This window comes from Thamnophis sirtalis, unplaced genomic scaffold (assembly GCF_051295495.1).
Source record: "Thamnophis sirtalis isolate CommonGarterSnake01/CBP01778 unplaced genomic scaffold, rThaSir2_p1.2 scaffold_7, whole genome shotgun sequence".
In the NCBI taxonomy this organism is placed as follows: domain Eukaryota; kingdom Metazoa; phylum Chordata; class Lepidosauria; order Squamata; family Natricidae; genus Thamnophis; species Thamnophis sirtalis.
In genome coordinates, this window is record NW_028261387.1 from 4,457,618 (window position 1) to 4,482,791 (window position 25,174).

Sequence of the window (25,174 nt, forward strand, 5' to 3'; positions counted from 1 at the left end):
CAGGAGTCAACGCATTGACTAAAAGTTGGAGAACTGTGGTGTTAGCTTGGCAGGCTGGATTGCTGCCAAGGCTTATCTGTGCTGGATTGCTGCCAAGGCTTATCTGTGCTGGATTACTGCCAAGGACCTGTCTGTCTTTTAATAAATTCCTTAAAGTATCTTTGCTTGGCGTGCTTTGGTCTGGGACGAGGAGAGTCAGAACAGGGCAGCAAATGTGATTATACATTATTATGCTCGGGACTGGCCACCTGAAATTGTTTGAGATACGTTTAACAGGCTAAATGTAACAAAAACCCAAATGTAACAAAAACCCACAGACAAAAGAAAGAGCAAAGTCCTTTTCTCAGTAAAGCAAATGAAAAAACTATCGGAAGACAAAAATGATTTTTGAAGATGTTCGTTTCTTTGGAAAACAAAATTGCTGAACTGTGTTTCTCATACTGAGATTATAATTTAGCTTTGGCGTGAATGGCAACAAATGGATCCTCCGCGAAATTGCTGATGTTAAAATCAGCAGTGCCATCTCCACGGACATGGATTTTAATTCCGGTACAGATATTACCCTCCTTCTGTCCAGATATAATATCACAATAAATTCCTTCGGGAAGGCCAGTTTGCAATGTGGCATTCAGATTCCTATTAATAAAAAAAAGTGTTCAATTTAGGCAAATGTAGTGATTTTATATTATACACCTTTATTCCCTAGATTTAATTCTGTTGCTTTGAGACGCTATTTTGTAATACAATGAAATCAAAGTGTTGTCTTTTAGCATTTAAAGTCCCAAAGTAGATTATGTCAGGCTTTTTTGATAATATCTCTAATCCTTCCTATACATGTGTACTTCAATTTTTCCTATACTTCATTTGTCCATTTGTTCATTTCTGTTTCAAAGCTGAAGAGCCAGCGCTGTCCGAAGACGTCTCCGTGGTCATGTGTTGTGGCCTAGCAGGAGCTGTTGGAGCTGCCACCAGACTCCGACAGCGAGGGGCCCTATGAGTTGGCTCTGGAGGATGTGGAGGTCCCTGGACAAGGTTCCGATTTCGAGCAGGATGTAGAGAGGCTGGTTGGCCACCAGGAGGCGCCTGAGCCTTGGACCAGTGGGGAGGAGACAAGGGAGTGTGATCACGATGCCAGCAGTGAGTTATTCCTGGATGCCCGGCACTGAAGAGCTAATAGGCGTCAGGAACAGTTGCGCAGTTACAGGAGGTAATTGCACTCAGCTGGTGGTCATTAGGCTCCTCTCCAGACTATAAAAGGACTACTTGTGCACACTCCCCTCTTGCAGAAGTCAATGCATTGACTAAAAGTTGGAGAACTTTTGTAACTAACTTGGCAGGTTGGATTGCTGCCAAGCCTTATCTGTGTTTATTGCTGCCAAGGTTTGTCTGAGTTGCTGCCAAGGTCCTTATCTGTTTGTTATGCTTGGCTTTCAGCCACCGAGGTTTTGCTTTCTTGCTATTAAAGTACATTCCAGTTAAGCTTGTCTCGGCAGTCATTACTGGATGGAGGACGGGTTCAGAACATCATGTGACTGGCCTGACTAAACACTGAAGGCACATGGAATGCTGTTACCTTCCCACTAAAGGTGGTCTCTATCTTTCTACTTTTTTATACTTTTTATGTGCTTTCGAAATGCTAGGTTGGCAGAAGCTGGGACAAGTAACGGGAGCTCACTCCGTTACGCGGCACTAGGGATTCGAACTGCTGAACAGCTGACTTTTCTGATTGGCAAGCTCAGCGTCTTAGCCAATGAGCCATCCTCTGAGTTACCGTGTCCCAGGTAATATACTAATTAATTAATTACAGTTTTCATAAATAAGCAAAATGTAATAAACACTTTCCTGAATTATCTGAATCTGACTAACCTGATTGTTTGAGACAGATAGCAGCCTTTCCAAGCCCAGTACATTCCAGAATTCTGGACTACAAATCCCATGTTTTCTAGCCCAAAAACCCAAGGGCAAAGTTAGATGAAGGTTATGGAGGCCACAGTCACAGAACTGAAAGGCATTTGTTTGGGAAATGCTGCAATTTAGTCCCAAGTTCCAAGAAGATGTCTCCCTCCTATGTGTAAAATTCCTGTTCACTTACCAGTCATCATTATTGAAGACAATAAATCCTTGGTTACCACGACCGAATGCCACTTGATTGCTGTTGTTGTCCCACCAATTGGTAAACGGCTGCCCATCCACAACATTCCGGAAAATAACCATATTTCTTGGAGGAGAGAAGGAAAAATGGTTATTCAAAATCTTGACCTTTTCCCTAGCTTGATGTGTAACAAATTTGGACTGGAAAGGATGGGAACTGAAATTCAATTTGTCTAGAGAAGAGGACAGGATCTTGGAAGCATGCCTATCTAGGAATTGTGGAATTTTCTAACCTTATTTGACGCCACCGATGTTCACAGATCCAGCCATTGCCACAGGTTGTGTCTGGATTAATTGTTACAGACTTAATCGATCCATCTTCATAACTTGGGGGACCAACCCAGGAATTAATATCCTGATTGTTAAATAGAAATTAGACATGAAAAGAAAATGTAAAAAAAATAAATAAAAATAAAACAAGCGAGATTAAAATACCTATAAACTAAACTGCCTGACAATCCTAATTTCATTTTTTTTTTTTTGCAAAAAGCCCATAAAGGGTTTCCAGTCATCAATAAATGTCTTTTCTCTAATCAAATGTCAATTTGGCCACCTCAGTAAATTCTATCACCTTCACCAACCATTCCTATGTTTGTTTAACTAAGTTTATTTGCCGCACATCTCCCAAATCTTTCCATCTTTGTGCATACAATAATTTCATTGTGGATATCATATAGAAAAAGAGAATTCCAATTTTTCCAACTCTTTATTCCTCAGGTTTAAGAGGAAGACTTATATAGGCAAATCGATTAATAAATGTAACAGAATTCAGAATTTATCTTCTAGTCCAACTTCCTGCTCAAGCAGGAAAATTTACACCATTTCAGAAATGGTTTGTAGGGTAACCTGCTTGAGCAGGGGGGTGGTCTAGAAGACCTTCAAGGTCCTTTCCAACTCTATTATTCTTTATCTTCTGTTGACTGGATTTCGTCCAACCCATTTGAGTCAAGGTCAGAACCTTGGAGCTACAGACCAGGTGCCAACTAAGTAGGATCTCATTTATTCATTAAATACATTTGGCATCTACAGGATATAGGCTTCATATAGGGGTAGCAACCTTCCTCAGCCATGTTCTGTCTCTTGCTCACTTTAAGGGTCCCAGTAAGTGGGATGGGTTGGTTAACAGGAAAAAAAAATCCTAAAGCTTTGAAGAGAGGTTGTTTCATTCTTCAAATCCATCTAAAATATTCAAGTCCCCCCAAAAGGGTTCAAAATGTTCTACCTGACAATTCTACGAGTTCTTGAGAACTATATATGGTAGGAATTCCTGTGCCCCACAGATTCCCTATCTCTGGTACAGATATGAAACAGTATTATGAAATAGCAATAGCAATAGCAGTTAGACTTATATACCGCTTCATAGGGCTTTCAGCCCTCTCTAAGCGGTTTACAGAGTCAGCATATTGCCCCCACAGTCTGGGTCCTCATTTCACCCACCTCGGAAGGATGGAAGGCTGAGTCAACCTTGAGCCGGTGAGATTAGAACCGCCGAACTGCAGTTAGCAGTCAGCTGAAGTGGCCTGCAGTACTGCACTCTAACCACTGCGCCACCTCGGCTCTTTATACTGCCGAGGATGAAGAGGAATCAGCCTAGTCACATCCCTGTCTTAATAAAAGGCACCCATCAGGACATCCAAGTTTCCCTCTTTGTTGTGGAGAAGTGAAGTTCTACTACTTTATGCTGAATACATAAATTAATAGATGCCTCTCATTTCCCCAAGCTGTTTGTTAAGTTTACAACGCATACTGACCTCTCCATTTTGAAAATATCTTGGCCATCTGAAACTTGACATGATCCTTGTAAAGCCATATGGATGCGCAAGCATGAAGCCAACTCCCATTTTATAGAGCCTAAATATGGAATTTAAAAAAGCAGAGAAATTCAGATTTGTACCTCTCTAGCAAGAGAGAGACTCAGTCAGGCCTTCTGAGTGCAGTGATTTTGGTGTCTGAGATCAAGAGAAAAAGATACCTAACTTCTTTCCATACACACAGAAGCAATTTTGTTGACAGTTAAATCTTTCTTCGTCACGGGTATTTTAGTGGACTTGAGGGGAGCTGGCTAGTTTAAGGGGTGCAGAACAGTGGTGGGTTTCAAAAAAAAATTGAACCTACTCTGTGGGTGTGGCCTCCTTTGTGGGAGTGGCTTGCCAGCCATGTGACCTGGTGGGAGTGGTTTGCTGGCCATGTGTTCTCTCTCTCTCTCTCTCTCTCTCTCTCTCTCTCTCTCTCTCTCTTCTTTTATCTCTGTCCCTTTTTCCTTTTTTTTCTTTCGTCTCTCTTTCTCTCTCTTTTTTCCCCTTCCTTTTGTCTCTCTGTCCCTTTTTCCTTTTTTTCTTTCATCTCTCTCTCACTTTTTCTTTCTTTTTTCTTTTTTTATTTCTTTCTTCCTTCCTTTCTCTCTCTCTCTCTCTCTTTCTCTCTCTCTCCTTCCTTTTGTCTCTCTGTCCCTTTTTCCTTTTTTTCTTTCATCTCTCTCTCTCACTTTTTCTTTCTTTTTTCTTTTTTATTTCTTTCTTCCTTCCTTTCTCTCTCTCTCTCTCTCTTTTTTCCTTTCTTTTATCTCTCTGTCCCTTTTTCCTTTTTTTCTTTCATCTCTCTTTCTCTCTCTTTTTTCTTTTCTTTTGTCTCTCTGTCCCTTTTTCCTTTTTTTCTTTCATCTCTCTATCACTTTTTCTTTCTTTTTTCTTTTTTTATTTCTTCCTTCCTTCCTTTCTCTTTCTTTCTCTCTCTCTCTCTTTCCTTTCTTTTATCTCTCTGTTCCTTTTTCCTTTTTTTCTTTCATCTCTCTTTCTCTCTCTTTTTTTCCCTTCCTTTTGTCTCTCTGTCCCTTTTTCCTTTTTTTCTTTCATCTCTCTCTCACTTTTTCTTTCTTTTTTCTTTTTTCTTTCTTCCTTCCTTTCTCTTTCTTTCTCTTTCTCTCTTTTTTCCTTTCTTTTATCTCTCTGTCCCTTTTTCCTTTTTTTCTTTCAACTCTCTCTCACTTTTTCTTTCTTTTTTATTTTTTATTTTTTATTTTTTATTTCTTTCTTCCTTCCTTCCTTCCTTTCTCTCTCTCTCTCTCTCTCTCTCTCTCTCTCTCTCTCTCTCTCTCTCTCTGTGTGTGTGTGTGTGTGTGTGTGTGTCAGTGGTGGGTTTCAAAAAAAATTGAAACCTCTTCTGTAGGTGTGGCCTGTTTTCCGGGTCTACTGGTGGAACCTTTTCTAACCGGTTCAGTAGATTTGACAAACCAGTTCTACCAAACTGGTGCGAACTGGCAGGGACAGGCTGCATGGCACACGCAGTTCTGCCTACCAAAGCAGAGAAAGAACCGAAAAACTCGTAAGAACAGTTTTGAGAATCGTTGCTACTATCCCAATTCCTCCTACTTGAGGCAGCTGTTCCAGTTAACCCGCAAGACATCTGGCAAAAGGACCTTTAGAAGTGCTTCTCACCTGGAATCCCAGAAGGTCAAAATAGAAGCTCCACCACCTCCGTGGCTTCTCTGGTTATCATGATTGTCCACAAAGACAACAGCTTTATCAGAAGGCATAAAACTCCAGGCTTCACCCCAGTTCCTAAAAAAAATAAAATAAAATAAAGACAGCAAGAGTCAGATTGAGTGAATACAGTATGTCAATGTGTTAGGAATCTTCTTTTTTTTAAAAAGTGGAAAGCTAAATTACTTCAAATAAGTCATCTTTTCTCCATGCCACTTGCGAATGACTGTCCCGAGTTTGGCGCCGTATTTGAACTCAGTTACTCGTCCGTTTCCAAAGTACTCGCTGGATGAAATGGACTCCCCACCTAGATCAATCACCTGGTAAAAAATCAGAAGGAAAGATATTGTGGCATACAACCTTAAATGGAAAAAAAAAACACACCCCACTATATATTTTGCATAAATATACCTGACGACAGGAGTCATCTCCTGATAAAATAAAGCAATGGAGCAATCTAATAGGGAGTCTATGTTGAGTAAGATCCTCCTTCTCATTAAGCGAAGTACATTTGGCTTGTCTGTAGTTTAGCTTGTTGTACCGTAAGAATGATGTCAGTGAGGTTTCTAAACCAGGATTTAATTATCCAGAATTGGAATTATGATCTTTTAATCGACTGTTTTTTAAATTATTTTCATTAGGTGGCTTATCATAACAAATAAGGTTATGTTTTCATGTCCCTCTACTGCCTTCAATTTTGGCTTTTATCTGGAGCTGGAGGCCTAAGAAAATGTTCAACCTTGCCTTTTTTTCCCAATCCTTATGATGTTTTTGATATCGATCCTTAGTATAAAATAGATATGTAGGCAGTTTACCTCTTGGAAGATGAATGGCTTTGTCCCTTCAGCAAACCATTTCGTGTTGAGAGGTTTTAGTTGGTCCAAAAAGGCTTTCATATCCCCAGGCCACATGTGCTTGGAAGCATCAATGCGAAACCCAGCTACACCGATGTCAATTAGGTGATTCATGTACTCTGCAACTTTGGAACGCACATAATCCTTCTCTAGTGCAAGATCAAGAAGACTCACAAGGCGGCAGTTACGGACCTGTTCAGAAAGTTCATTTTTTTTAAAAAAAAAAAATATCTGAAGGACATTTTCCAACATAAGCAGACTCTAATGTCTCCAAAATTATTCTTGGATTCTTTGGTAACCAAAAAAAATTTCAGGTTGTTTATTTGTATCTCACTTTTATTATTTTTACAAGTAACTCAAGGCTGATTCGCTTAACAGCTGCGGCAAGAAAAGTCGTAAAATGGGACAAAACCCACTTAACAAATGTCTCACTTAGCAACAGAAATTCGGGGCTCGATTTGTGTCCGTCAGTCGGGGGGGGGGGCTACCTTGGAACGAATTCCAAAAAAGTACCTGGTCATGATCATTGTAATTTTCTATCTCTCCGCTGGCGGTTCTGCATTTCCCGTCATTGAAATCCCACGCAGAATACGGTACAGCCGGAAAATCTCGCTTGTTGGAATCGAAGTAGCTTCCGCATGTAGAATGGTGGCCAGATCCAGCAGCCGCTCCACACATATGGTTGACAACAGCATCCACGTAAATGTACACCTGAGCAGAGAAGAGTCGGTCAGGTTACGTCAAGTTGAAAGGAGGCCCTGCTCTATGGGCATGGGAGGGAAGTGACACCAAGTGCTTCCTGAGACACCATCTTCTTTTAATGACCCCATAATCCCTTGCGGGATGGAGTCTGGGCAACTGAATAGAGCTGAGTATTGAGAGGAGGAGCCAATGTCGCAATGTTACATCGTGCAGACTCGACAGTCCGAATCCGCTGATGACACTTTTGCCCCTGGACGGTCCGGTAGGACCTAAACCGTCCCGAAGAGACAGTGACTGGGAAGACCCTTGCTGGTCGCGGGGATATTGCAAAGTCCCTGATCAACCCAAGGGAAGCGCTTCCAACTAGCGGCACACAGGCAGCCCCCAGGCTGACATAGTTGGAGACACCTCCAAAAAGAGAAGTGAAAGTGTTCCATCTGGGAGGGGTTTTTTTTCCTTTTCTTTTAGAAACTCTTTTCTTAAGCTAAATTAGTCCCTTAAGCAAGAACAAAGCGGCATATTTAATCCCTATTGGACTGCCTTAGAAAGGTTTTTGCTCTTCCCTGTAACGATGTTTTGTGGATTGAAATTATTGCAACGTTTCCTGGTTTTTTTCCGCTTGAGATGAAGGGATCTTTTTTTTCTCTATTTCTTTTTACTACTTTAACTTTTTTGGCTTAAATTAAAACTTTTTTTTACTTTAATAAATTTCTCCTTCTACTTGTTACAATATCATATGAATAGAGCTGAGTATTTACTGGCCGGAAACCTTTCCTGTTGCCAATGTGGAGCTATATTCAGCAGATACATATATCCTCATTGTGTCCGGAGGAAAAAAAATATCTGCCTTTACCTAGGATCAAACTCACGGCCTCCCAATTATAAGGTGAGAGCTCCACCTCTAGGCCACTGCACCACTAAGTGCTTCCTGAGATCATCATGCATATTATATAATCCATGCCTGTCCCACAGTGATGTCGTGATGACATCATCCTGTGACATCATAACACTGTTCTGTGGCAACGTCATATGAACACAGCCTTCATCTTTTTCGTTAATCATGAGCAAGAAAGATATCCTTTGGTTTGTGGGGAGGAAAAAAAACACATTAATTTCTAGCCCATTGACTATATACAAAATAAATACGGGACCAAGAAATTCCAGTTATCCTATGCTTAAGATCAGAAATGATTTAAACTGTTTAAAGTTAGTTCAGTAAGAAGAAGCTAAGGTCAATGTGGAATGTCATTAATTTCTTTATTTCTTTTTTCTCAATAGATTTTAGACTGTGTTAGTTAAAAATCCATACCGTGTACGGGTTCTGGGAAGTCGGGGGGGGGAGGAAGAGGGGGGGAGGGGGTGGAGGGAGGGAGGGGCATACAAAAAAAATTGTACTTCAATGTTTTAATGATTGACGAATGATGAAATATTTGTGTTTTTTTTAAAGAAATAAAACCTTCTTAAAAAAAATAAAAAAGTATGAAATAAATTTCTAGCCCATTGGAATTAGAAGTGTAGCTAGCTTTACAAAAATAAGACCAAAATTCCCTTACAAACTATAGATCAGGAAGTCTCCAAATCCATACTTGCATTCACAATTTGGCCTTAATTGGAAAATCATTTCCTCAAGGCAGTCTGGATACCATAACAGGGGGATATTAATAGCTAATTGATCGTAAAGATAACTAAGTAAGATGACACACGTAAACGGCTTGGAAGTGTTGCTACGCAATTGCAGAGCATTATAATTGCATTTTCCCACTCTCTCACTCGCATAATTCAAGATGCTGCAACATTTGCAAATTGCTTATATTCAACCTATCTTAGGAACACTTTCCCCCTTGAGCTGCTATTATTGCTTCCTTTGGAAGCTACCCAGATGCCCTTTGAATGATGCCATCTGTGCACCAAGCTCAGCTAAAGACAAGGAAACCACGTTCCTGGCAGGTGCTCCGTTCCCAGGGATAAAATTCCTTCCCAAACTGATTTGCCAAAGTACCGCTCTGAGCTTTATACGCTAGCAGCATCACAGCCAAAGGATATCAAATAAGAGAGCTTGTGCTTGTGAGGGTGATCACTCCGTTCCTCCAGAACCTATCCGATCCTAATTTACATTCCACCTTTGTAGGGCAGACATTAAAAAGAGTAGCAATGAAACAATTTACAAAAAAACAGTAGATGCTTTCCCATGCTGTGTTTTTTTTTTAATGGTCCTTGCTGGTCCTCTTTTCCAAATTTAGAGATGGCTGGTGGCTGGTTTGCGTTCCCAAAAATAGCTCCTATTACTACACCTATATTATTTAGATCCAGCTTGTAGACCAGGCTCCTAGCTGACTAGGAATAATGCAAAATATGGTTTCTCGCAATTCCCAGGACTAGTAAGTCAACATGGACTGAGGTTTCTGGTACTTGAGAGACCGCCTGCTGCCAATTACCTCCCACAGACCCATTAGATCTCACAGGGTTGGCCTCCTCCGGGTGCCATCTACCAGCCAATGCCACCTGGCTATTACCCGGGGGAGGGCCTTCTCTGTGGCAGCTCCGGCCCTCTGGAATGAACTCCCCGCAGGGATCCGGACCCTCACCTCTCTCCAGGCCTTCCGAAAAGCCGTCAAAACCTGGCTTTGCCGGCAGGCCTGGGGGTGATGAGTTCCCTCCCCTCTCGACATGTATGGTTGTGTGATTCTTGGTTATTTAAATTACTTGTATTTTGTCTTTTATGTTCCCCCCCTTTTTTCCCCCTTGAATTGTTCGCCGCCCTGAGTCCTCCCGGAGAAGGGGGGCATACAAATAATAAAATACAAATACAAATACAAATGTTAATTATGTCAAATATAATTTTCATAATTCCTTACATTTCTAGGCACTGAGAGTCACATCAGCTGCATTTCTTATCATTTTTGCATGCTGAATGTTTCTGTATGTGTGTATGGAATCGTAGAAGATTACATCGTATATCGAAAATCCAGCAGTAACTTTTGTCCTCATTTCGTTAATTCAAAGAAAAAAAAATGACTTCAGGCAGTCTCTCAGCATTAAGGAGACCAGATTTTATTGCACTCGACATTATATTTTATGGAATGTGATTATATTTGGAAGGGGCCAATCTTAAATTAGATGACTTTAGCACAGTGTTTCTCAACCTTGGCGACTTTAAGTCTTGTGGACTTCAACTCCCAGAATCCCCCAGCCAGCTGTGCACAGCTGGCTGGAAGATTCTGGGAGTTGAAGTCCACAAGACTTAAAGTCGCCAAGGTTGAGAAACACTGTTTTAGGATATTCAGGATCATTTTCTAAATTAATCCAATTAAAATGATTCCATTTTGAATTGACTAAAAGATGGGTCCCATCTATAATCTAAGAACACATATCACTGTTATGGAAGCAGAATTAGCTTGAACCAAGGGTCTCAAATAAAATATCACTTACTCCAACATTGTTACATCTGTTTACCATGTCTTTAAATTCAGTCTCATTTCCAGATCGTGTACAGAGCTTGTAGCTCACAGGTTGGTATCTTTCCCACCATGGTCTCCACGGTGTTGTAATGACAACGTTTTCATTTGGAGGAGAGATCTGTGAATTGAATAACATCACCCAACAACACAGAACATTATTTCTTTAACTCAGTGGCAAGCGGAAAATCCTTTTTTGCATAGCCCATGGAACTATGGAGATTCTCTGTGGTACAATCCTTACCTTGATTTGAAAGCACTTGGGTTTCTTAAGGAATACTTAAAAAAAAAAAGTTTGGAAAAGCCCAATGTGCAGAAAGCCTTTTCTTACTTTTTCCTCTTCAAGTTCATGGGCTTTCTTGAAATCAGAAACTTAAAGAGTGACTGGAAATCCTATGAATTCTGCTTCAATTAATCAAAAGCCAGCAAAACAACTTCTTTGTCCCTCATACAATCAGCCTTCCATCCTTCCGAGGTGGGTAAAATGAGGACCCAGATTGTTGGGGGCAATATGCTGACTCTGTAAACCGCTTAGAGAGGGCTGAAAGCCCTATGAAGCGGCATATAAGTCTAACTGCTATTGCTATTGCTAGTTTTCCCATCCTTTCAGAGAGCCGAGGTGGCGCAGTGTGCAGTTAGAGTGCAGTACTGCAGGCTACTTTAGCTGACTGCTAGTTCGGCAGTTCAGCGGTTCAAATCTCACCCGCTCAGGGTTGACTCAGCCTTCCATCCTTCCGAGGTGGGTAAAATGAGGACCTGGATTGTTGGGGGCAATATGCTGACTCTGTAAACCACTTAGAGAGGGCTGAAAGCCCTGTGAAGCGGTATATAAGTCTAACTGCTATTGCTATTGCTAGTTTTCCCATACTTTCAAAATAAAATATTTATCAGGAGAAAACTGGGTAAACTAGCCAGAAGCCTAATTCACTACAGGAGTGAACTACACTCTGAATTTACTTGTATCCCTCCACAAGAAGACCGTATAATCCATTTGATGCTCAGAATATTATTTGATCATCACTGGGCAGTAGGCTTGATTGTGCATTTGACAAAACATTGATTTCTACTGGGTGGCAATAAATTTTGAATATGAAGTGAGATTGACTGCCTTATTTTCAACACAAACAGCAACTTCTACTGGGTTAATAAAATAAACATGATTCAATGTACATGAAACATATTTTTATGTCAGCTACAGCCAGCTAGAAAAGTTACCATGTCTTCATTTTATATAATTTCTTAACAAAGTACTGGAGAAACATTCAGTCTATATAGAAGACCAGAACTCTAGTGAATGTATATTAGACAACAATAAGTTGTTTGCTATACATTGGTTTGGAAAATGTAAATAAAATACTGGTCCAGCTTGTTATATTACATGACGGGTAATACTAATAATAATAAATTCCATTATTCTTCTATTTCTTTGGAGTAATATGGGAACATATTTACCATCCGATGGAAAAATATAACAATCAGCATCTGATGGAGCCGAGGTGGCACAGTGGTTAGAGTGCTGTACTGCAGCCACTTCAGCTGACTGTTATCTGAAGTTCAGCGGTTCAAATCTCACCGGCTCAGGGTTGACTCAGCCTTCCATCCTTCCGAGGTGGGTAAAATGAGGACCCAGACTGTGGGGGGCGATATGCTGACTCTGTAAACCGCTTAGAGAGGGCTGAAAGCCCTATGAAGCGGTATATAAGTCTAACTGCTATTGCTATGGAGTATTATCATTAACTAAAATGGTCATCAGTAAAAATTCCTCAGCTTTAATACTCCACAGTGCTTTCATTTCCACAATACCCATTATATATGATGTAGCCATTAAAAAAATATAATAATGTGGTTTTGTTTTCTTTCTCTTGTGCCAGAGAGTCCTTATGATTGATGAAGTACTTAATTAAATGGCAGCTGAGGTGCTCAGATTGCCATATTGAAAATAAATGTTGAATAAATCAGCAATCTGATTGTCTGTTGATGCAACAATTCTTCTACCAGTATCCATCTCACTACTTATTCATTTGCCTTCATTTAACCAAGTAGTTGAATGCTTGAAAAAGAAACTGAATTGGAAATTGTATGCCCGATAAATTAGTTGGAACACTTACAGTTAGTTACATGTTAACTTCACATACTCAGTACAAAAAAACCCATGAATTTACTTTGCATCACAAATAGGCTGATGCAACAATTTACACTGCCAAGTCTTTACAAAAGGGTCGTTTATTTTGGCCAGTCCTTCCCAAACCAAGCAAAAGAAGCTTCTTGGATGAAAAGGGAAATGTCTTCAAGGAAAAAGAGCATTTTTGGGACTGACTGAATGACTGAAAATCTCAATTTACATTGTTCTTTAGATCAGTGTTTCCCAACCTTGGCAACTTGAAGATGTCCGGACTTCAACTCCCAGAATTCCCCAGCCAGCGAATGCTGGCTGGGGAATTCTGGGAGTTGAAGTCCGGACATCTTCAAGTTGTCAAGGTTGGGAAACGCTGCTTTAGATGTGTAAACTTGAACTCCCAGAATCCTAAGCAACTGGCACCCTGCCTGGGAAATCCTAGAAGTTGAATCAGCATGCTTGGAAAATGATTTAGCGATTTTATACCATGAAAACATTCCCACAGCCCTTCGCTATTGTTAACATCTGTTGGATTTTAATTAAATTCAATATTTATTTTCTTGGAATCAGAGAAGTTGTGCCCGAAAGACCTAGACACCTTTCCCAGAAATTACCAGTGGTTAAATGCAGCACTGCAGGCTACTGCTAGATCAGCAGGTCAGCAGTTCAAATCTCACCGGCTCAGGGTTGACTCAGCCTTCCATCCTTCCGAGGTGGGTGAAATGAGGACCCAGATTGTTGGGGGCAATATGCTGACTCTCTGTAAACCGCTTAGAGAGGCCTGTAAGGCCTATGAAGCGGTATATAAGTCTACTGCTATTGCTATTACCACCAAAATGTACTTACCTGAACTCCACCGAATCCGTTAGGTGCTAAGTAACGTTCGCATTCAAGAGCAATGTCATTCCAACGCCATTCAAAGAGGTGAACTATAGATGTCCTTCCAGGCAGTGTATTTGGGTTATACTGAGCCCAACAAAGCTCCAGACCACCAAGGAGAATTAAAATCCACATTCTGCCTTGGGGTAAATGGGTCTTTCTCTGCTCCCAGCTGCAGTTTTCAGCACCGTATTTATATTTCTGGTACAGATCAAAGTACACATCAGTCATGAGACGTCCAACACATTTGGCTTCACTTTTAGCAAATTTCCTTTCATCAAAGGTCACGCCACTTGATGGTTTGAACAAGAGAAACAGGTGAAGATAAAGAACTAAATTCCCTGGGGGAAAACTTTGAATGCAGAAACCAAGATAAGATTCAGATGCATTAATCACATCCATGCCTTCAACTAAATATATTAGATAACGTACTATCTGCTTCAAGGACATCTACAAATCAGGAAAAGGAAAAAAGTGGCCTCCAGCACATAGCAATCTGTACTTTATAACACTTATTCCCCCAAATAGCAGGAAATGATACATAATTTAGCCTAGCATTAACAGCCCAATATATTTGCCTGCTTGAGATTAAATGGCAAAAAGTATATCGTATCCTAAACCAAGAAATAGCAATAGCAATAGCAATAGCAGTTAGACTTATATACCGCTTCATAGGGCTTTCAGCCCTCTCTAAGCGGTTTACAGAATCAGCATATCACCCCCACAGTCTGGGTCCTCATTTCACCCACCTCGGAAGGATGGAAGGCTGAGTCAACCTTGAGCCGGTGAGATTTGAACAGCCGAACTGCAGAACTGCAGTCAGCTGAAGTAGCCTGCAGTGCTGCATTTAACCACTGCGCCACCTCGGCTCTTCATCTGAACCAATAAAAACCCACGTAACTCTCCTCTTCTCCCAATAATAGACACAGAATATAGTAAGGCATAAAATCTTGCTACTTTTCCATGCATTAAAACCTGTGGGCTGTTGTCGTTCTCTACACAAAGCAGTTGTGGTTCTCTACACAAGCAGTTGTCATTCTCTACACAAAGGTAGGGAGTTGATCGTTTGCCTTTTCCTTCATCACCTCTCTTGCATTTTGGGGTCTTTTGAGTTCCGCAGACCAGATTTATTTTGCACTGGGGAAATTAGCAGTTAGCAGTTAGACTTATATACCGCTTCATAGGGCTTTCTGCCCTCTCTAAGTGGTTTACAGAGTCAGCATATTGCCCCCACAGTCTGGGTCCTCATTTCACCCACCTCGGAAGGATGGAAGGCTGAGTCAATAGCAATAGCAGTTGGACTTATATACCGCTTCATGGGGCTTTCAGCCCTCTCTAAGCGGTTTACAGAGTCAGCATATTGCCCCCAACAACAATCCGGGTCCTCATTTTACCCACCTCGGAAGGATGGAAGGCTGAGTCAACCCTGAGCTGGTGAGATTTGAACAGCCGAACTGCAGAACTGCAGTCAGCTGAAGTAGCCTGCAGTGCTGCATTTAACCACTGCGCCACCTCGGCTCTGCATGAAGTGTTGCAACTGTATAGTAAAGTGGCAGAGATGAGTTTTACTTTGCTTTTGATTTTCCTCCTGCTGATCTGTCACCAGTTCTGCAGCCGAAGTGAGATCGATTCCTATTTTCTGTTTTCAAATTGTTTCCATCAATTTGTCATGCAAAACTTGGTTTTGGGCAAGAAGCGCTATTATCTGGAAAAAAGGAGGAGGGGGGCTATTATTTCCTTATCAAGAACTGATAGGAGATCGTCATTTTTTTCTCTTTTGATCCTTCTTCCATTGATGCCCACGGATTAGCAGAACCAGCTTTCATGCCCTGGAGGAGGGACCAAAATTCTTATCAGGAGGTTAAGGTTTTTCATCAGCTCTCCAAAGCTTCAAAATCGTTTCCACAAACAACACAGTCAAGTCCACTTTAAAGTCCAAAGGTTGTAAGTTACAAGTAGTAAAATTTGACCACCCTGCTTAGAGAGGCTATTGTCATAAAAATTGCTTGTTGGGAGATGAACAATGAGGCAGAGTAAACTACCTTCGGGCCTTGTTTATGGGTTTTTCAAGGACATCCTGCTAGCGAGAATTCGGGTCCAACATTGGAATCAGGGGTGGGTTTCTCGCCCCGTTCCAACTGTTTCGGTTGGAACGAGGCCGGCGGCGTCCTCGCGCACGCATACGGCGTCCTCACGCACGCATGCGGCGTCCTCGCGCACGCACGCAGCACGTGCGTGCACACACGTGGCGCGCGCATGCGTACTAGCGTCTGCGCGATGCTCCAGCTGCTCCTGGAGGATCGCGCAGGTGCTGTATGCGTTCTGCGCATGCGTGGAAGCGCAGAATTCGTAAAAATCGGGTAAGGAGCGGGTGCGGGTGTGCGGGCGCGCGCGGGCGCAGGCTTCGCCGTTCCCGGAAGTTACTTACTTCCGGGTTCAGCGACCAACCGGATCGCAAGGACCGGTGCGAACCGGTTGAAACCCACCCCTGATTGGAATGACTCTGCAGGGTATCGCGGTATGGACAAGGCATCCAAAGTTTTACGCAACAATATTAACAAGAAGATTTAGCTATAAATTGGCATTTATTTTTTGAATCAATTTCCAGAGAGGTTTCACAGCATGTTAAGTGGCAGAGATGAGGCTTGCTGATAATGTGTGAGGCAGTCAAGGTGAACTATTGCAACTCTCCTGGGTTTTTTTCTTAATCTTTCAGCAAGCATCAATACCATCGAACAGTGGTTCCCAAACTTGGTGTCTGCTTCTGCTTTGCTCTCGCTTCAGCTGCCATGAAACGGGGAGGGAGGGCATGGTATTTGGGAGGGGTTACTCATTGTGCTGGAGGAAGGTTCTGGAGTTCACCGACTGATCCGACTACGCATGCGTGGGTGTTTCCGCCAGGACTAACGGCACCGACATTCCATCTTCGTGATGCCTTTTGAAGTTATCTCACACCTGACACTTGGAAGAATTATGATTGGACTGGGACTATGATGCCAAGAGGGTGGGGAATGGGCTATTCTATATATCAATCGCTTTCGCGCCTAAATGATCAGACTTCGCTACGCTACGCCTTTAATCATTCTTAATTAGTAAAAGTACACTTGATTTCCACCCATGGAGTCTCATGGTCTTGCTTTCCTAATTAATTAATGGAGAGGAGCTGACACTTGGCAACTTTAAGACTTGTGGACTTCAACTCCCAGAATTCTCCAGCTGGCTGGAGAATTCTGGGAGTTGAAGTCCACAAGTCTTAAAGTTGCCAAGTTTGGGAACCACTGCCATAGGACATATCCTTTTGAACCACCAAGAGGGATTAGGCATAGGAAACCTGATGGTGTCATTTGTTGTGGCCCGCCAGCAGCCAGGGGAGCTGGCAGATTTGGAAAGTGAGGGGGGTTGGAGAGGAACATGGGCCAGTCCTGGAGTTTGGGGAAGGGTCTGATGAGGGCTCTGCATCCAAGTCCAGGGCCGTCTGAGAGTTATCAGCTGCCTTCACAGTTGGGGATCAGTGAGGCCCAAGGAACATCAGGAGTCTGTTCCCAGTGTTGCAGATGAAGGGAACAGCTAAGGAACAAGGGTTGACTTGGGTTGGGAGTAAGGCCACAGGTGAACAGTGAATAGCCCCTCCTCCCATAGGGAATAAAAGAGGAGCTAAAGGAGAGGGGTGTTTGCCGGAGACAATTAGTTCATTCCTGCATTCTTGCCAAGTATTGCGGTGTCTGAAAAATGTCAGTCTGGCCGCTCTCCAAGCCTGATAAGGATTGGAAATTGTGAAATATCTTGAAAGACTGTGGGCCAGGATTTTGATGGAGAGGAATTCACTGTAAATTAAATAAAAGGGGTTTATCGGGACGAGGACTTGGCTTTCTGCTGCTAGGGAAGCCTAGGCCAGAACATCATTCTCCTTTCTTTTGTCTAATCGGTATTGGCAGGAGGAAGAAATCAAGGCTTCAGTGCTTCAGGGCCTTCTGCTCTTGTTCCTCTCTTTATTATCTATATGAGATGCTGGATGAGATCATCCATTCCTTTGGAGTCTGGTATCATCAGTACACTGATACTTAGTGATAAATCTCAACCAGAGGCTGAACAAATGATGCTATCAAGAACTTATCTCAGTGACTGCAGGTTGCGTGGGTTTGAATGGGGAGGAACAATCTCAATTTCAACAAGACTAATGTCCTGGGGTATTTCGACTACCCGGAACTGAAAATGCAGGAATTTTTATTCCAAAAGTTTTATTTCTCCCTTCAGCATTGGCACACATTTTGGGGGGTTTCTTTGAAGGTCTTCCTTGAATAATTCATCTAGCGGCCAATTGTGTTCATACTTAAGACTGGGAGGACAATCACTTCCATTTGGACTACTGCAATGCGCTCCAGATATGGCCGTCTTTGAAGACCACGTCTGAAGCTGCAGCTGGTCCAGTACACAATGGTGCAGATGGTTATGGGCATGCCACGATCTGTCCATGGAACGAATCTGTTTTGTAAACTGCACTAGTTACTAGTAAGCTTCTGGCTGAACTTCAAGGTATAGGTTATCATTTATAAAACACTTCATGACATAGGGCCGAAATGTTTGAGGGGCCATCTATCTTCTATAGTTTCTATTGTGGCCCAGCAGGAGCCGTTGGAGCTGCCACCAGACTCTGACAGCGAGGGCCCTCTGAGTCAGCTCTGGAGGATGTGGAGGACCCTGGACAGGGTTCTGACTCCGAGCAGGGCGCAGAGAGGCTGGTTGGCCACGTGGAGGCACCTGAGCCTTGGACCAATGGGAAGGAGACAAGGGATAGTGAGCCAGTTGCCAGTAATGAGTTGTTCCTGGATGCATGCCATCGAAGAGCTACTAGGCATCAGGAACAATTATGCAATTACAGGAGGTGATTGTACTCAGCTGGTGGTCATTAGGCTCCTCTCCAGACTATAAAAAGCTACTTGTGCACACGGCCCTCTTTGCAGAAGTCAACGCAGGATTGAATGTCGGAGTACATTACTGTGAGCTTGGCAGGCTGGATTGCTGCCAAGCCTTATCTGTGTTTATTGCTGCCTGAGTTTGTCTGAGTTGCTGCCAAGGTCCTTATCTGTTTGTTTTGCTTGGCTTTCAGCCACTGAGGTCTTGGTGTCTTGCTATTAAAGTACATTCCACTTAAGCTTGTCTCGGCATTCGTTACTGGATGGAGGAGGGGGTCAGAACAAGTTTCCATCTATCCCATACAAATCAGGCAATGTCACCTGGTTAAGACTCAGGAAGCAAACCTTCTCTGTTGCATTGCTTGTTTGGTAATTCAAATCTCACCGGCTCAAGGTTAACTCACCCTTCCATCCTTCCGAGGACAGTAAAATGAGGACCCAGATTGTTGGGGGGCAATAGGCTGACTCCGTAAAAACTGCTTAGAGAGGGTTGTAAAGCACTGTGAAGCTGTATAAAAGTTTAAGTGCTATTTCTATTGCTATCCTCTTTGAAATTACACCCTCCCCCAGATATTCACATGGACTTCACTGTCTATATTTAAACAATATTTAAAAGCATGGCTCTTCTCCCGGGTCTTGGATTAGAAACGGATAGGAATGGATCCCTTGCAGGATAACTGGTCTGTTAAAAGTTTATATTATTTTATTCCACATGTTTTTGGTATTGTTTTGAATTGCATTGCTGTACGTTGTCTTACATTGTATAACATCGTGAGTTATGATAGAATCAGCCTGTAGAAGTAATAAATAATAAATGTATAAAATCAGCTTTATAATACACAGAGAACAGAACCCAATCAAACAGGATAAATGTTCATCAGTATATATTACAGTCTGGCTTCAACATGAATTGCAATGAAGGGATGTTTTGCTTGGTAATTAATCTGAAAATGTGCCATGCCATTAGCCGCCACATGGATTTGAATTCCTGTACAAGTCTTGCCTTCCTTTTGTCCTGAAATGACATCACAATAAACCCCAGCAGGAAGTCCAGTTGGAAGGATTACCGACAAGTTCCTGTACGATAAAAGATAATTTCATTCTTTCATTTATATTCAGAAAATGATATGCCACCCATTGCTACGAACGTCTCATAAAATGTACAATAAGATGGCAACACATTAAATCAAGAAATATTAAATATTAAAATGCTAAAACATTAAGCAGCCTGAATAAATAAGAATGTTTTCAGATTATTCCCAAATTGTTAATAGGCTTCTTTCACCTTCAGTGACTATGTGGTTTCATAACTTAGAGAAAAGTTAAAAAGCAGAATTAACCACTCACATCAATCCATGGCAACATTAGCAACAAGTAGGTTCACCAACAAATGCGCGCTCGACAAAAGTGTGCCGACAAAACCGTGGGGACAAAAGTGCGAATTCGAAAGAATGAGGACAGAAGCGCGCCGACAACAGCGCGCCGACAGAAACGCGCTCTTAACCTAACCCTAAAGGTAACCCTAAACGTAACCCTAAACCTAACCCTAACCTAACCCTAAACCTAACCCTGAACCTAACCCTGAATGTAACCCTAAACCTAACCCTGAACCTAACCCTAAACTTAACCCTTAACCTAACCCTTAACCTAACCCTGAATCTAACCCTAACCCTAACCCTTACCCTAACCCTTACCTTAACCATAATGGCACTTCTATCAGCGCTCTTTTGTTGGCGCGCCTTTGTGGGTGCGCTATCAACATTGTGATTTTATTGATGTGGTTTTGTTGGCGCGCTGTTGTCGGGCGCGCTGTTGTTGGGTCATGCAACAAGTATACATCCCTTCTTAGACTGGATACACAAGAATAGAAAATCTGTAAGCAACTGACTTCTGGAGGAAGAAATTTCAGATTGAAAACTGTGGCAAGGAATGAAAAGCTGGCAATTCAACTGGCTTTTCAAAGCTCTCTGGACAATGAGTTTATTTGAGATCACTCAGATATACTCCAGGCGGCGGCTCCTCACAAGGAGACTGGAAGACTGTTGCCTCCAGAGTGTTTAGAGTTCTGAGAGACAAGACAATATTCATCTTGCTCAAACCCTGCTTGGTACCTTTGAAAGAACACTAAGTTTGCATCCTTCTTTTTCTAATCACTTTTAGAAATTGCTAGTTAACTGCTTTTTCAGCTATTAGAAACCTTTGGGTCAACAAATTTGGCAGCCCTGGTTGAGTTTTTATTTAAAGTATTGGAATAAACAGCAAAAGGTTGATTAAAACCTTGGTTTTACGAAATTACAAATGGACTAAGAGTGCAGTTAAATTTAAAATAAGATTTTAATAAGATCAGTGGGGAGGAGACAAGGGAGAGTGATCCAGAAACCAACTGTGAGTTGTTCCGGGATGCACGTCGTCGAAGGGCTACTCGGCGTCAAGAACAACTACGTAATTACAGGAGGTAATTACGCTCAGCTGATGGTCATTAGGCTCCTCTCCAGACTATAAAAGAGACTGCTTGTGCCACGCCCTTCTTGCCACGCTTGGACTAAAGAGAAACTAACTTGGCAGGCTGGATTGCTGCCAGAGTTTGTTTGCATTGCTGCCAAGGTTTGTCGGACTTGCTGCCAAAGTCTTTATCTATTTGTTTATTTGGCTTTCAGCCACCAAGAGTCTGGACTTGCTATTAAAGAACATTCTCATTAAGCCTGTCTCGGCTTTCGTTACTGGACGGAGGAGGGGGTCAGAACAATTTCCATTACAATAATTGAAGTTACCTATGCCTATGTTTCCAAAGACAGGCCTCTCTCCTATATGAGGTAGAGATGCATCCCATTTACCAGACAAAATAAATAAAAGGGCTTCTTTACTTTCAGTTTTATATGGTTTTTGAATATGATGATAGGCAGGTTGCCTCAGATTCAATCCCATCCATAACGAGCTCAGGTCCCAAATTACTTGTCATACGCTAGGTAAATAAATAAAAGTCGAAATTGCCTCTCATTTACCTCAAAGTATCTCCCAAATGTTATCTTATTTATGTGATCTGACATACGGGGTCTATATACGTACTACTTTTTTTATCTATTTCATCTACTTTTGTCAATGCATTTAAATGAAAATACATGTGAGAACTTAGCGTGCTAGAATCAACATGTCCTGCAAACAACACATGTAAGATACTCTGTGATCCTTAGAAAAGTCACAGCTGCTGAGAGAGAAAAAGTGCTAAGACAGGTGCTATGTTCACATGCTGAAGTTCTTTTTTGGGGAATTAAATCCATAGTATTGTATAACCAAAGTAGAAATCACCTTAGCATAACAGCCTAGCTTGGAATGTTGAATTACTATTCTAAGCAGCTATAGCCAGGTAAAACATTGGTAAGAGAATGGGCATATTCCAAATCGGACTTTTGTTTCAAATATTGCAGGCAATGAAATATGCCTCCACTTTGGTGTGAAATCTCAATTAAGTCTAACACTTTTGATTAAAGTGGTTTCTGTACATGTAGAATACTAGCAAAGGGATCAAAAAGTGTCTGGCTTAGCCAAGATGGCTAAAATATCGGCATATCTTAAAGATCACTCAAATGAGAGATATAAACGAGACTGGAAAAAATGGATTGACTATATACAAAATAAATACGGGACCAAGAAATTCCAGTTAGCCTATGCTTAAGATCAGAAATGATTTAAATTGTTTAAAGTTAGTTCAGCAAGAGAAGCTAAGGTCGATGTAGAATGTCATTAATTTCTTTATTTCTTTTTCTCAATAGATTTTAGACTGTGTTTGTTAAAAATCCATACCGTGTACGGGTTCTGGGAAGTCGGGGGGGGGGGAAGGAGGAGGGGGGTTGGGGGGAGGTTGGAGGGAGGGAGTGGTATACATTAGGCTAGACAAGAATTTGGTGGTAAACTAGAACTATTTTGACACACAAAAAATTGTACTTCGATGTCGTACTGATTGAGGAATGATGAAATGTTTGTTTTAAAAGAAATAAAACTTTTGAACCATAAAAAAAAAGTGTCTGGCTGCTCCAATCTGATAAGTAAAGCGTGGAGCCTCTTTTGCAGTTCTGCTTTGATGGGATTAATTGACTCAAATAATCTTCTGATCAAATCATCCCATTGAAACTCTACCCAACCGTAGTGTTACACAACATGTGGACGAACACACAAATTCTCTTCTCCCACTTTGCTATGTTGGAAGATATTCTGGAGCAGAGACAGAGGAGACTGTCTATTTCTAGAATGATGGTTTATAGTGACAAACTATAATGGCATCTCAACAGCAGCAACAAAGTTTTTGCATTGATATCTGACCCTCCAGAAGAAGAACCCATATTATTTAATCGACCAAACTGTTCCAACAAATGAATTCTACTCTTATCTGTGTTCCTTACAATATTTTTGGCTATACAACAGTGGTGGGATTCAAATAATTTAACAACCGGTTACTCTGCCCTAATGAACGGCTGGGTGGGCGTGGCTCAGTGGTCATGTGACTGGGTGGGCGTGGCCAACTCAACGTCACTCACGTCGATGGGCACTTCGCCTTAGCTGTGACAATGTAATAAGGGTTAACCGGAGAGGCAGTTTCTGTAAGCAGGTCAATAAAGATTAGGCTAGAAACAACACCAGAATGTTTCCTTCCTGCCTTCCTTACAGGATTAGCCCTGTAAAGTGGGGAAAAAACAAAAGGAGATTTCTTCCAACAACCGGTTCTCTGAACTGCTTAGAAAGTTACCAACCGGTTCTCCCGGATAGGTGCGAACTGGCTGAATCCCACCACTGCTATACAATGATTGGAGGGTGACGGAAGCTTCGTTAAAAACCTAGCATGGTATGCTGAAAAGCTAGAATGCATCTACCCAATGACCCCACTATAAAATCTAAAGAGAAGGGATATCAGAAAACCCAGTTTCTGTGGATAGCTGGTGAGTATGAGTGACTGAGGGTGACATCCAGTGTTTCAACAGACATTCAACTCCTTTTCAATATGATCAATCATATAGTAGAAAAGCAGCAGGTTGCAACTATTGAACGGTTAATCAGTTTTGATCCAAAGATGAAATCCAAATTATTCTGACCTATTACGTATACAGTAGAAGATAGAAATCCAAGCCTCTCTCAATTCTTACATAAACATACCTGTCATCATTATTAAACACAACAAATCCTTTGCCAGCACGTCCAAATGCTACCTGATTGTTATCGTTGTCCCACCAGTTTGTAATTGGCTCCCCATAGACGATATTTCGGAATATCACCATGTTCCTGAAATGTGGGGGGGAAATGGATCAGTGTTAAGGAATGTACGGACCTTTACGCAATCTGGTAACTGTAGAAACTAGCGGAAGATTATCTCGACAGAGATATGCAAGATCAGTTGCTAGGGTAGCCAGGGGTAAAAAATATTTTAAATTCACAACAGATAGATAATGTAAGACTGAGACTGACACCTCCCTAATTCAATGAAGTACAAGGGGGAGGAAGAATTACAGCACAATCAGAATTGCAAGATTCTGAAATTATAGCCAATCTTAATCAAAGTAATTTCTGCTTTCAGGTGGAGTTGATTTCCAGGTCCGCACTACCTAACGGGGCTGACATTAATTTTATAAATCTGTTTATGTAAAAAAAAATGTGCAACATATAATTCAGTGAATTAAGAAAGTACCTGTCTGAGTTACTTCCAAATATAATGTCTCTTGTGGACTTAAAATATGTTTTACCGTTGCTACACTGACAACTGATCTTGCCTATTTATCTTGCTGTCTACAATAACTTTTGGATACAATTCCTATTGCTCTGAAGTCCACAAATTAAGGGAGTTATACAGTGGTGGGTTTCAAAAATTGTTGGAACCTACTCTGTGGGTGTGGCCTCCTTTGTGGGAGTGGCTTGCCACCCATGTGACTGGATGGGAGTGGCTTGCCGCCCATGTGACCGGATGGGAGTGGCTTGCCACCCATGTGACCGGATATGAAATTATGAATTAGTACTTAAGTCGGTCCAAGTAGCTATTCAGAAGTTAGTGGTTAGAAGCAATCGTAAAGCAAGATATGGAATTAAAACCAGAAATATTTTGTTGGCTATTTGAAAGGGAGTATAATATATATTCAGTTTTACACATGTTAGCAGCTGCTGGAATTGTGTTTGCACAACAGTGGAAAAACAGAGATATGTAAATGAATAAATATTACAATGTGCAGGAATAAATAAATTGACAATTAAAATCAAGAAGGCTTTGAATACTTTTTCACGTGGGATTGGTTTTAGCAATTGCCAAATAACGGAAACAGAAATCAGAAAGCCAAAAGTATGAAAAAAAACATCAATTATGTAAGGAAAGGTCCCTAAAACGTATAAGGAAATATTACTAGATCATTATTAATGCGTAGATAACTGCGGGACATTGCACACCCACCAGTGGTGGTTTCAAAAAAATTTGGAACCTCTTCTGTAGGTGTGGCCTGCTTTCCAGGTCCACTGGTGGAACCTCTTGTAACCGGTTCGGTAGATTTGACGAACCGGTTCTACCGAATAGGTACGAACTGGTAGGAACCCACCTCTGGAGTTATAACTCAAAGCATCTGCACAAAATTTTGCAGGGAGAGGCATCTTTAAA

At 41.6% G+C, this 25,174-nt stretch overlaps 2 protein-coding genes across 2 annotated transcripts in view; both read right to left on the reverse strand.

Moving 5' to 3' along the window:
• Positions 1-383: 383 nt before the first annotated feature.
• LOC106556210 (pancreatic alpha-amylase) lies at positions 384-13,814 on the reverse strand. Its single transcript, XM_087719218.1, has 10 exons — positions 13,604-13,814; positions 10,616-10,762; positions 6,998-7,195; positions 6,446-6,676; positions 5,817-5,950; positions 5,586-5,708; positions 3,903-4,002; positions 2,385-2,506; positions 2,093-2,218; positions 384-636 (listed from the first exon to the last, which is right to left on the reverse strand). The coding sequence occupies exons 1-10, from the start codon at positions 13,769-13,771 to the stop codon at positions 447-449; spliced, it is 1,539 nt and encodes a 512-aa protein (XP_087575344.1). The 5' UTR covers positions 13,772-13,814; the 3' UTR covers positions 384-446.
• Positions 13,815-19,234: 5,420 nt separating this feature from the next.
• LOC106547935 (pancreatic alpha-amylase) overlaps positions 19,235-25,174 on the reverse strand; it is a 31,891-nt gene continuing 25,951 nt past the window's right edge. The window contains exons 10-11 of the mRNA XM_087720775.1: positions 23,695-23,820; positions 19,235-19,626 (exon numbers count right to left, since the gene is read on the reverse strand). Coding sequence (XP_087576901.1) covers positions 19,437-19,626; positions 23,695-23,820 — 316 coding nt within the window. The 3' untranslated portion in view covers positions 19,235-19,436. The remainder of the gene's footprint in view (positions 19,627-23,694; positions 23,821-25,174) is intronic.